Raw genomic sequence first — 11,683 nt, 5'->3', positions numbered from 1 at the left:
TGATGGGGCGGGCCGAGGTCCCCTCCGATCGGCGCCCGGGTAACGTGCGCGAGGGGTCGGAGGCCGCCCCCGGGACCCGTGTCGCCCCCTCCGCCCCGTACACACGCACACACACACGCGCACAAACGCACGCTGGCGCACCAGGCCCGCCCCGGCCTGTGTGGCTACGATCGTTACACTCCCATCCTCAGCGTGACCGCCGTTCCCTGTGGGGGCCGGTCTCCAGTACCCCTGCCCTCCGCAGACTCCCGACAGTAGATGAAGCACTTTGCACCCTGCGCCCTCCACGGTTAGGTTCAGGAGTTAGCGCCCTTCTGAAGGCAGTCCCGACCGTGGAGGCGAGGCCTGCGTGGTCAGCCCCACGACATGCCTCCCCCTGCCGAGGACGCCCTGAGGCGCTCTGCAGACCTCCCCTGGCAACCTTCCCCGGGAGGTGGGTGGGGGTGGAGCCTGGGCCCAGAAAAGGGGCAGAGGAGCCAAGATCTGAGGAATGCACTCAGTAAAGCCCTCCGTGTGGGTTTGGGTGACCGAGGAGTAGGGAATATCCCAGTGTCACCCCAAAGAGCTCATGTTTGTGTAAAGTGAGACTGGCGGAGGGGTGAGCACGAAGCTCCTGGAGGCGCTCAGCGGAGATTGCATCTGTGCTTGCCACAGGCCAGCATGGCATCAGACGAAGGCAAGCTTTTCGTGGGGGGGCTGAGTTTTGACACCAACGAGCAGTCGCTGGAGCAGGTGTTCTCCAAGTATGGACAGATCTCTGAAGGTGAGACTGGGGCGGGGCAGGGGCGGGGCAGCCCTGGGAGGGCTGGGTGCCAACTGCAGCCCTCTCTCCTGGCACAGTGGTGGTTGTGAAAGACAGGGAGACCCAGCGATCTCGGGGGTTTGGGTTTGTCACCTTTGAGAACATCGACGATGCCAAGGACGCCATGATGGCCATGAATGGGAAGGTGAGGGGTGCTGCTCTGGGGAGCAGAGGGTGGGTTTGCAGAGCGTGAGCCCTGCCCCTGAGAGTGGGAGGTGGAGGCTCACCCTGCCGCCCTCTGCTCTCCAGTCTGTGGATGGGCGACAGATCCGAGTTGACCAGGCAGGCAAGTCCTCCGACAACCGATCCCGTGGGTACCGAGGAGGCTCTGCCGGGGGCCGGGGCTTCTTCCGCGGAGGCAGAGGCCGGGGGCGTGGGTTCTCCAGAGGTGAGTCCAGCTCTCAGCCCCAGGCCTTCGGGTGAGGTGGGGTCCCTGGCTGCTGGTGAGCTGGCACTTCTTCCTGTTCTTTCCTGCAGGCGGAGGGGACAGAGGCTATGGGGGGAGTCGGTTTGAGTCCAGGAGTGGGGGCTACGGAGGCTCCAGAGACTACTACAGCAGGTGAGAGTGGTCTTGCCCAGGGCTGGAGGCAGCATCGGGAGTGTAGGCTTCAGTGGCCTCTAGCCTCTGTGTCCTTCTACAGCCGGAGTCAGGGTAGCAGCTATGGTGACAGGAGCTCCGGCGGGTCCTACAGAGACAGCTATGACAGTTACGGTAAGTCGCGCTCCGAGGGCACCATGCTGCCGTGGCCTGTGGTGGGAACTCGGTGATCTTTGGCGCCCTCTGTGAGCTACGTAGGCTGGACGCTCAGACCTTGTCACTGTGCTTGCCCATAAGGAACGAGATTACCCTCGGGTCTTGCCCGCAGCCGTTTCTACCACAAAACAAAGGCAAAGACAAACTGACCAGAGAGGAAAGGGAGAGTGAGGGACAGCCAACAGGCGGCATAGGTGCATGCGCGGCCGTCCGGCCCTGCGGCCAGGGGGGTTGGTTGCTCCGAGGCCGCAGGGCGAGCCCCCAGGTCTGGACCCGGGAGTGGAATGCTGCATCTTGTTGCGTGCTTCAGTGCCTTTACACTGTCCCTGCTTCTTGTTCTCAGCTACACACAACGAGTAAAAATCCTTCCTGCTCAAGATCGTCCTTCCAATGGCTGTATATTTAAAGATTTTGGGAGCTTCGCTGAATCGTTAATGTGTAGTGAACACACCTCCTTGTACCCCACTTTTGTAGCCTCTCGGTTCTGATCTTGTCAAACACAGCCTGACTGCGTCTGACCCCAGATGGCCTCATGACCTGACTTTTCTTTTAAGGAAGTGCCGTCCGTTTTTAGGGGTTTAAAAACGTTTGAAAAGCACTTTTGACTTCACTTTTTTCTTTCTACCGTGAGCCGTGAATTAAAGAAACCATTCATTGGGGGTTGTGTGGGTTTCGGTTGTGTTGCCTTTTTTGTTTCTTTTTAGTGGGGTACCTTGAAGTCGGTGCCCCAGTTCACCTCTCTTGAGATTGAACGCACTCTCAGTCCGCTTTGTCGGAAGCTGAGCAGGCTGTGGCTTTCTCCCAACTCGTGTACCGCTTGAGTGTAGCGTGGTAGGACGTGTCCAGGGCGCTGCAGAGGCAGGCGGCCTGGCTGCCCACCTGCGCTGTCGGACCCCAGTAGACGCACAGACGTCCGTGAGGTTCTTGAAAATGTTTATTTATATTGTCCTTTTTTACTGGAAGACATATGCATACCCCATTGATGTTGTATTTGAAGTGGTTAAGGAATTCTTGTACGCAGTTTCTTTGGCTTTACGAAGCCGATTAAAAGACCGTCTGAAATGAACCTTGCTCTGACAATTTCCCTTTCATTGCACAACACACCTCTGCTGTGGGTTCGCGGCTGTCAGGCCTGAGCAGAGGGGCAGTGTGAGAAGCAGGTGTGCCAGCCCTGCTTGAGCCCAAGGAGAGCTAGACGAGGAAGGCAGAGTAAGCTGATGCCGGTGGGCCCTCTGACAGCGACTGCCCCAGTCCTGGTTAGGTGAGCGAGGCGGGGGACGGGAGCGGGCAGCTGACCGCAGGACAGCCCTGGGAGGCGTCTGGCAGTGGCAGCCAGAGGGCTCCGAGGGGCGGGCAGCCTGGCAGGGACAGTGGACGTGCGGGCACCTGACACTGACCTGAACCCTCCACTGTAGCTCAGACTCTGGCTAGACAGACGCAGGCAGCACCCCTGGGTGACCAGACCGGTGGCTCGGTAGCTAGCTCTGCTGTTACTTTACAAGTTCTGAGCGTTCTCCGCTAGCCTATGGAAGCTGCAGCCCTCGGAGGACAGAAGTGTTGTGCGCCCAACAGAAACCTCTGAGACGCGAGCTGCTCCCTTGGCTAGCTCATATGTGGAGATAGCCCTGTAATCCGAGGTAACTCCTTTTGCTCGTGTCCGCATCCCTCCTCTTGTCAAGAGCTCATTTGAAAATGTACCCGGGGAATGTTCCTTTGACTTTTTTGTTTTTCCAATTTTTTGAATCAAGCTAGAACTAAAACCGTCAGACCCTGGCCCAACGGGCAGTTGCGCCTCAAGAGTAGGTTCGGTCCGTAAGCAGGATTGGAGACCGCTGAACACCATGCCTTTTGGATTTTTTGTTCATCAATTGACAGTCTTTTCCAGACCTCTTTAAGTCACACTCCTAACTGGCTCTCTGATGTCTGTTGCTGCCATGAGTTTTTCCCCGAGCCCACGCCATCTCTAAGCAGCTCCATCCCATGTGGGGAGCTGGCGCTGCTTACGGTGGGATGGGGCCTGACCAATCGGGAAAGGCACAGGCCCACCAGGGCTCACCGCCGTGACGGGCCTCTGCCAGGATGGCCTGATGACTAGCTTGAGACCCTCCTAGGATCTGTGGATGGTTTCAGGGAGGTGGGGAGGACAGCTTCCAGGTGCAGAGCCTCCGGGATGTTGGGGTAACACTCCTTTGCTTTGGCAGGTTGAAGGGAAGGAAGCCCCACTAGGAAGGGTGATCCAAGAGCAGCGATGACCTGGGGTCACTGTCCCAGGAGGGACTTCACCTGGGAGCCAGAGCCAGAGGTGCAGCCACCGTCCTTCAAGTCCGTCTCCTGTGAGTGCTTTTTGGGGTGGGTGACAGGGAGTGTTTGACACTGGCAGTACCTGGCTCTTCCATGGGTTCTCTCCTGGTCTTTTGCCCCACCAGGACCCTGCTCTTCCCAGCCCCCCCACCCCCACCCCAACACCACCTTGTTTTTCCAGCAGATGCTGCATCCTGAAGGTTGGGGCTTTTAAGTCCCTCCAGGAGCATGGGTGGTGGCAGCAACTCGTGAGGCGGCCGGTCCTTACTGGCAACAGTGACAGGACGTGGAAGTCCAAATTGAATAAAGGACTGGTGTGTGCAAAGCACCTAGAAACCTGAGTCTGGTTTGGGGTGCAGCTGTGGGGAGGGGTGTTGGGGGAAATCCATGAGCAAAAGCCACCTCAGATACTTTCAGGGTGTCAGCTGGATCCAAGTAAAACCAGCCCTCAAGTCACTGCCCCCCCCCTTCAGGCCGGACTCATAGGAGCATGGCCTGCCTGAGAGAAGGTGGTAGACGTCTTCCTCCCCCAGGGCCTTTGCTGAGGTCTGGGCATAGAGACCTGGACCCCTTCATCTGCCACCCAGGCCCAGCCCGCTGCCAGATCTTGGGTGCAGAGCAGTGTTGGGATTGAATCCTGAGCCAGTCATTTTTAACTCCCAGGAGGGTGGGGCTGGCCAGGGGTGGTGACAGCGCCCCAGGCTCGCAGGCCACACGTTCCCCAAAGAGCCTCCCAGGACAGTAGGGCGGCAGGCAGGGCAGCCAGAGGCTGGTGGGGAGGCAGGCCCAGGGACCTGTGTGGAGGGCCGGCGCTGGCCGCAGGTCCCGAACCTGCGAGCCTGGGAACCTCTTTGCGGCCAGGTGGCCCCGTTTCCCTCGCAAGGACCTCCCTTCCGACGGGAGGAGGGTGGGAGCTGGCTGCCGGGCACCCCTCAGCCCCTGGAACTGTGGGAAGCCCGGGCGGGACCAGGGTTAAAGCCGATGGAGGAGCCAGGTGGGCGCGCGCCCCGCCCCCGTGGGCCATTGGCTGGCACCGCCCGAGAGTGACAGCCACGCCCGGGGCGGGGCGCGTCCGCCGCATCCGCCGGGCCATGGGACCGCGCGCGCTGCTGCTGTCGGCGCTGCTGCTGGGGGCCGCGTCCCGGCCGAGCCTCGCGCAGGACACGCTTTCACCGCCGGCCGCCCTCACGAACGGGAGCCGGCCGGGCGCGCCGTACAACAGCACGCACCTGTGGCCGCCGGGCTCCCCGCTGCTGCGTTCGTTCTACGTGCTCTTGGGCTTCAGCGGCCTGGCCGTGCTCTACTTCCTCATCCGGGCGTTTAGGTGCGTCTGCTCCAGCCGCGGCTCTGGCGGGCCAATCAGCGCGGGCGTCGCTCGTCACGTGCTGGGCGGGGTCCGCCCCGCGGAGGGCGTGGCGGGTGGTGTCGGTCGGGTGGTCTCAGTCACGTGATCCTGCTGTTTCTCCACGGGGGCGCTGCTACCCTTTTCCAAGGCGCGGCCGCGAAGGCCTGGGGTTCGGCTGGGGCCGCCGCCCTCATCCCGCCGCTCCCGCGATGCGCCCGGAGATGGCTGGCCCCGCGCACTGTCGCCTGGGGGTTTGGCCCGCAGCTGCCGGGACAGTGCTCCGTGAGCCCCGTCCCGCCGCGGACCGGCGTCCCCCTCGGTGCTGCCTGCCCGGCTGTGGAGGGAGGGCGGGGTCCTCCCTGCCAGCGGACCGCGACTCGACAGCCGGGCGCCTCCTCCAGTCAACCCTCCAGCCGGGCGCAGCAGAGGCTGCACCGGAGCACGACGGGCCTTCGGCCTAACGCATCGCTCGGGTGTTGCCTACAGAGGCACAGACACTGGCCACACCGGGCCCGGGCAGGTTCCTCCCCTTCCCTCCTCAACACCCCCGGCTTGCTCCTTTGGCTCTTGGGAGGTGGCCCGGGTCCGGGCACGGGAACAGCTCTTCAGCCCCTGGCATGCTGTGGGTGTGCAGTGCGCGGGCCGGTCATCCTCACCCTAGTGCTGGCCAGAAGCCGGGCTTCAGTGCCACGACCCGTGGTCTGGCTGTAGCCTCTTGACGGCACCCCACTTGCAGTCTAGGAACCTCCACCGGGAGGGCGAAGGGAGCTGTGCGCTTTCTGCTACTGCCAGAAGCTCTGAGGCCACTATCAGGGCGAGAAGGGGTTAGACCTGAAGGTCCACAGGAGGGCTTTTGGGCGCCGCCAGTTGCCTGCTGGCTGGGTCACCGGGATCCCGGGGTGGGAGCAAGAGGGGAGTCAGGGCCTCTGGGCTGGGTGTTCAGGGACAGCACCCCTCTGAGCCTCTGGGCCTGCTCCCAGGTTGAAGAAGCCACAGAAGAGGTATGGCCTCCTGGCCAACAGCGAGGACGCCGTGGACATGGACAGCGGCGAGGAGGAGACGGTGTTTGAGACTCGGACTCTGAGATGGTAGTGTGACCCTTCCTGCACTTGGGCTGAGGGGGGTCGGGCTGAAGTGGAGAGTAGAGTGGGGGACCTCTGACCCGTCAGGTCACTGCTTAGCGCACAGCGTGTGCTGCCTGCCGCAGTTTGGGCTCAGGCAGGCAGCGCGTCACCGTCCTAACCTGTTTCCCGTTTATTTATTTTTCTTTTTTAAGATTTATTTTTACTTATTCACACGTACAGGAACTGGGGTGTAGACCAAGAGATGCAGAGTGGGAGGATTCACCAGAGGCAGAGTGTGAGCAGAACAGGCAGATCCACTGAAATCCACTGCTGAGGGGAGCAGCGGGAGACAGGAGCTGTGCCACGGGGTCGCTCCCTGGCCGGGATCAAACTCCTGCCTCAGTGGCTGCGGCCAGCTTCACAGTGCCGACTCTCCTGCTAGCTCCTGCACCACCCACTTTCCCATCTCCTTAAGGTGGGGTGGGGCTACAGCGCATCAGTTGGCAGGACCCCAAGGACAAGATCAGTGTCAAAGATGCAGACTTACCTATAGGGTTGGGGTGGGGAGGGCAGGGAAGGCCCCCACTAACCCCGACCCCATGAAGAGTATTTGGGGGAGGGGGAAAGGCCAGGACCCAAACTCAGGAGGCCTGACCTGAGGTGAGCCGGGGTGTGGAGCTAGCGAGGGGCCTGAGCAGACAGTGCCGGCCTGTCCAGCCCCAGCGTTGCAGGGCCGGGGACCAGGGCTTGGCTTTCACTTCTCAGACGTGGAAGGAAGAGTTGGTGAGGTCTGGGAGCCCAGCGGCTTCCTCCATCCCGGGACTGGGAGACGCCTTCCTCGGGAGCTAGCGCTCCTGCCCACCCTCCGCCTGGGCCTTGGAGCCCTGTTTGCCATTAGGGGGCGACAGCTGTGCCTTCTCTGCACAGCCTTTTGGGTTTTGTTTGTAATATGTGTAAATGTCTTTTTTTTTTAACTTTATTTTTTTAAAGATTTATTTATGTATACAGAACTGGGGCACAGACCAGAGGTACAGGGGTTGATAAGAGTCACCAGAGACAGAGTGGGGAGCTCAACCGTACTGAACACACTGCTGAGGAGGTCAGGAGAGGTCTGCTGCGCCCTGTGGGTCAGTCCCAACCAGGGATTGAACTCGTGCTGCAGTGGCTGCGATAGCTTCATGCTGTGCTTTCACCCGTTGGGCTTCCAGGGAGGACCCCTATTGACTTTAGTTTTAAAGGTTTGTTTCAGTTACTTATGCGTGGAAGAACCTGGGGTACAGGCCAGATGCGTGGGGCGGGGGGGAGTTGAGAGGATTCACCAGCGACAGAGTAGGGAGCAGAATAGGTAGATGTATCGGAATCCACTGCTGAGGGGCAGCGGGGAGACAGGAGGGGTCTGCTGCACCCTGTGGGTCACTCCCTGGCCAGGATTCAAACTCAGGCCGTGGTGGTAGCGCTGAGACTAACCCCTAGGCCACCAGGGAGGCCCTGCCCAGCCTTTGGGAGTTAAACAGGAAGGACTCCTCCCTCCACGCTCCTCATCCCTCTCCCCATCCAGATGCTGACATCTGGGAGGAGGGATTTGCAGCTGCCCTGGCAGAGGACAGAGCCAGTGCCAATTCTCCTAGCTTCGGTGCCAGCCCTGAGAGCGCCTGTGGGACTTACCCAGCCTGCCTGAAGCCGTCTCAGCCCTCACCTGGACATGACTGCCCTGGATGCTGTGTGGAATCCGAGGGGCCTGATAGCGCCCACACAGGGCTCTGAGCCCTGACAGAACTGTGGCGCGTGTCGCTTGTCGCTTACCTGTCCTTGTGTGGACACAGCACAGCAGCCTTGGCTGAGGCCTGGGAGGTGGGCGGGCCACGGCCTGTCTGAATGGGTCTTCCCTGGCCTGGAGATAATAAAGGCGGCTCCACGTCATCTGGTCCCGGCTCACGGGGTGGGGCGGGCAGCTCAGTGGGCTCACCTGGGCCTCCCCACTCCAGTCTGCCAGTCGGGCTCTTCGGCCTCACGCTCAGGTGCCCCGGTCAGATGAGCATCGGCAGAATGGGGAACTGCCTGGAGCAAGGCCTTGTGGGCCTCTACTCTGGATCTCAGAGAACCCCACCCAGTTGTCCCTAACCAAGGGCTCCTCTCTGCCACCTGCAGCCCGGGGCCCTCGAGGGTCTCATCATCGGCACGTTTGGGGGCATTTCCGGGGGAACGCCGAGGCTGTATTTTATAGGCACTGGAGCGTCTTACAGCTCAGAGACCTGCTGAGCTCCACCATCAGCCCCTTGTGGAATCCTTGATGAACTTGAGCCATAAGCTGGGTAGCTGGGCCCTCCTTCCAGGACCCCAAGCCCCACCCAGACAGAGCCCTTGAACCCATATCCTAGCGTTGAGCCCCCATTCTGGGCACCTGAGTCTCACTCAGGCCTCAGTCCCCATTTATGATTAGAGGCTCGATGGGTTCTCCGTGGGGCTTGCTTTCCCTTTGCGCCCTGTATTTGGGCACACCAGCTCTGTGGACTCACTCCCAAGTCTGGTCTGCTGCGCTCTTCCTCAGCCATTGCCGGCGCCGGCAGTCCTGTGCGGAGGCTCTGCCACTAGGGGGCAGCCGTGCAACACCAGCACCCTCCCCGCGGGCGCGGGGGGTGGGCTGGAAGCCTGCCCGCCAGCCCCCTGGGCGCAGGAGGGAACTGGGTCTGCCTGGGCGCTCTTCCCCGGCTCCACCTGCCTCAGCGCCCCCTACGGCTGACTCCCCCACCGGGTCCCCTATCCACTTAGTGCTGGGCAGTGCCTCATGCCCCTGGGGGACCCAGTTGATCCCTGGGACCATCCATCCTGAAGCCCTTCCAACTGTCCCTGCCCAGCCTAGTCTGGGTCCCTGCGCCCCTGGGAATGCGGGCTGGACGCCCCAGCACAGCTGGTCATCCCAGTTTCCAGCAGGGGTCCTGCTTTCCTCCGGAGGACGGCTTGGGTGTCTGCTCCCTTCCCATGCACTGTGGACACGCCCTCTTCTGCAGCGTTCAGCTGCCTCCTCCAGGAAGCCCTCCCTGACCGTCGTCCCTCGGGCAACGAGATGTCACACCCCTCCCTCTGGCTGTCCTCTCCCTGTCTGCCCCCCACTCACCTGTCTCTGCATCTTCCTCCTGCTCTGAATCCCTGCCTGTCCGTGTCCGTGTCTCCATCCGCACTGCCTTTCACTCGTCTCCCTGTTTCTGTGAGTCCGTCTCCAGCTCCATCTGAGTCTGACCCACTGGGATACATTTTTAACAGGCTCGCAGACACCATCCTGCCCCCCTCCTCGCCCGTGATCTGCGCCCCTTTCCCACAGCTCTGAGCGATTTCTCCAGCTTCAAAAGGCACATTAATTACTCTAATGAGGTCAGGAGAGACCCCGCGTTCTGCCATCCGGAGCCAGGGACGCGGTGTGTCCCCCCCCAGCCCACAGTCTCCTGCCTGCCCCCGCCGGGCGCCCCGCCCGCTTTCCGGCCCCTGTGCCTGCCAGCGAGCCCGAAGCCGCGGCATTAGTGCCGAGTAATTGGCAGCCCCCGCCAAGGTTAATGCGCGATTAGCAGGAAGTTCTTGGCGGCTAAAAGCTGGGAGAGGGGCCTGTCAGTGCAAGATGAAAGGCCCGTGGCCCGGTTGGCTCCAGGGCCCACATGTGTCCATGTGTGCCGCAGCCAGCGCAGGAGGGGGCTTCCAGCACCTTCTTGGACCTCGCATATTCACAAGTAGACACAAGGCACAAATGGCGGCCGCGAGGACACGCGCAGATAACAGTCACACATAAGGGAGGACACAAGACACGCAAATGCCCACAGCAGGCCCCGAGCCCATGGCCGATGGGCTGTGCAGACCCACTATCTTTGTCCCCCATGGCCCTTGACCAGGGTGCAGGCTGGAGGCTTAGCTCCTGGTCGCCATAGGTCCTGCCCCCCGGCTCGCCTTCCACGTGGGAGGCGGGAGCCACTTCAGCTGACTCAGAATGGCTTGTGGGGGTGGTCACGGGGCGCTCACGGGCCACCGGCACCAGCAGGGCCACTGCACCTGGGGTCTGCAGCCCAGGGGCCTGCCGTGCCCCCTCCTGCTTGGGGCTCAGCTCCAGAGCTCCCCCTTGCCCTCACTGGGAGGCTGAGTGGCCGCCGCCCTCCTCAGGGCTCTCCTGAAGTCCTGGTCCTGGCAGTGCACGGTGGTCCAGGTGTGTGCCTTGGTGGGGCTCACACGTGCCCGGAGAGAGCGCCCAGGTGGCGGCCACACGCGCCACTCACATTCACATTAAAGTAAGAAACTTCGACCCCTGTTCTTCAGTTGCATGTGCCGCATCTCAGTGCCCCGGAACCGCACCGGTGTGGACAGCACCGGTCTGGACTGTGTCCATCACCGTGGCAACACTGGGCAGTAGAGGCCTGTCCAGCAGGCTGGCGGGGGATTGCCATGGAAGGTGGAGTCTGTCCAGGCACTGAGACTGGGTGAGTGTAGACCTGGGGGGGACCAAAGTCGCAGGGAGGAGGGGGAGGAGGAGAGGGGGGAGGCAGAGGGGAAGAGGGAGGGGACGAGGCGGAAAAGCTGGGACATGCCTTTCAGTCTCGCCAGCTGAGGGCGTCACAAAGGCCTAGGTTGGACTGAGACCCTGAGATTTCCAGGGCCTGGCTGGACCCCAGACACGGGGGAGGCAATTTTAATTTGGGAGCAAGCGAAAGGGGTACATTTTCTTTCAGTGGCGGCCACTGGGCAGTGCCCCAGGGCAGTTTCCCCTTGGCTGCCCCGTCCCCCTGCTGCTGCCCGGGCTGACAAGGCCCTGCCTGCCCACATGGGAGCCGGGTCGGAGCCCCGGTGGGCCAAGGCCTCCACCCTCGCTGCTGACCCGTCCTCTGCTCCTGCCCCAGCCTAGCCCAGCTGGAGCTTCTGAAAACTGCTGGAGCCAGACCAGACGGCAGGTTTGGTCCAATTTATTCTGTAATGAGAAATTTCTCCACGTATTTTTAGCTTCCTCCACAGCCCCGGGGCCTTTGAAAACAGAGGGGTGCCAGATGCTGCTCCTGAGCCCTAGGGACTCGCCCTGTGGGGCGGCGGGTGCTGGGTCAGGGCCAGTGGGTGGTCGGCAGTGTCCAGGCCACACTCGGGCACAGGGTCTGGGAGTCAGGGCTGGGCCTGGCTGGGCGAGATGCAGCCAAGTCTAGACTCCCATTAAAGACCCTGTCCAGGCCTGGGGCTGACTGACAGCCAACCCTGGATAATCCCTGACCCCAGCTGACCCTTGAGCCCAAACCTGACCTCTTCCATCCCCACAGTGAGCCTGACTTCCCCCGCCCTGGGCTCCACTTGATGTCAGAGTTACCCCGTCCCTAGTGACTCCTGCTGGCTGCGCCTGGACGCTGGAACGCAACGAGCCCAGGGAGGGGCTCTCCTCGTGGCCCCCACTGGGTAGG

The 11,683-nt window shown here is 61.8% G+C and overlaps 2 protein-coding genes across 3 annotated transcripts; both read left to right on the top strand.

Annotated features, from left to right (window-relative positions):
• Positions 1-120: 120 nt before the first annotated feature.
• On the top strand, positions 121-4,193 carry CIRBP (cold inducible RNA binding protein). 2 transcript variants are annotated; one of them, XM_012729746.1, is made up of 8 exons: positions 121-289; positions 655-763; positions 841-947; positions 1,052-1,190; positions 1,280-1,361; positions 1,444-1,514; positions 3,758-3,889; positions 4,042-4,193. In XM_012729746.1, the coding sequence occupies exons 2-7, from the start codon at positions 661-663 to the stop codon at positions 3,760-3,762; spliced, it is 507 nt and encodes a 168-aa protein (XP_012585200.1). In that variant the 5' UTR covers positions 121-289; positions 655-660; the 3' UTR covers positions 3,763-3,889; positions 4,042-4,193. The 2 variants fall into 2 exon arrangements, with proteins under 2 accessions (XP_012585200.1, XP_004689449.2); XM_004689392.2 differs by lacking the exon at positions 121-289 and having other exon boundaries at positions 1,900-3,889.
• Positions 4,194-4,896: 703 nt separating this feature from the next.
• LOC101621823 (chromosome unknown open reading frame, human C19orf24) lies at positions 4,897-8,186 on the top strand. Its single transcript, XM_012729747.1, has 3 exons — positions 4,897-5,181; positions 6,183-6,290; positions 7,825-8,186. Coding segments are annotated over exons 1-3 (342 nt in total). The 5' UTR covers positions 4,897-4,948; the 3' UTR covers positions 7,826-8,186.
• Positions 8,187-11,683: the final 3,497 nt, after the last annotated feature.

This window comes from Condylura cristata, unplaced genomic scaffold, assembly GCF_000260355.1.
Source record: "Condylura cristata isolate star-nosed mole 26May11 unplaced genomic scaffold, ConCri1.0 scaffold00025, whole genome shotgun sequence".
Classification (NCBI taxonomy): domain Eukaryota; kingdom Metazoa; phylum Chordata; class Mammalia; order Eulipotyphla; family Talpidae; genus Condylura; species Condylura cristata.
Note: the sequence above shows the minus strand (reverse complement) of the source record. Positions and strands in the feature narration are given on the sequence as shown.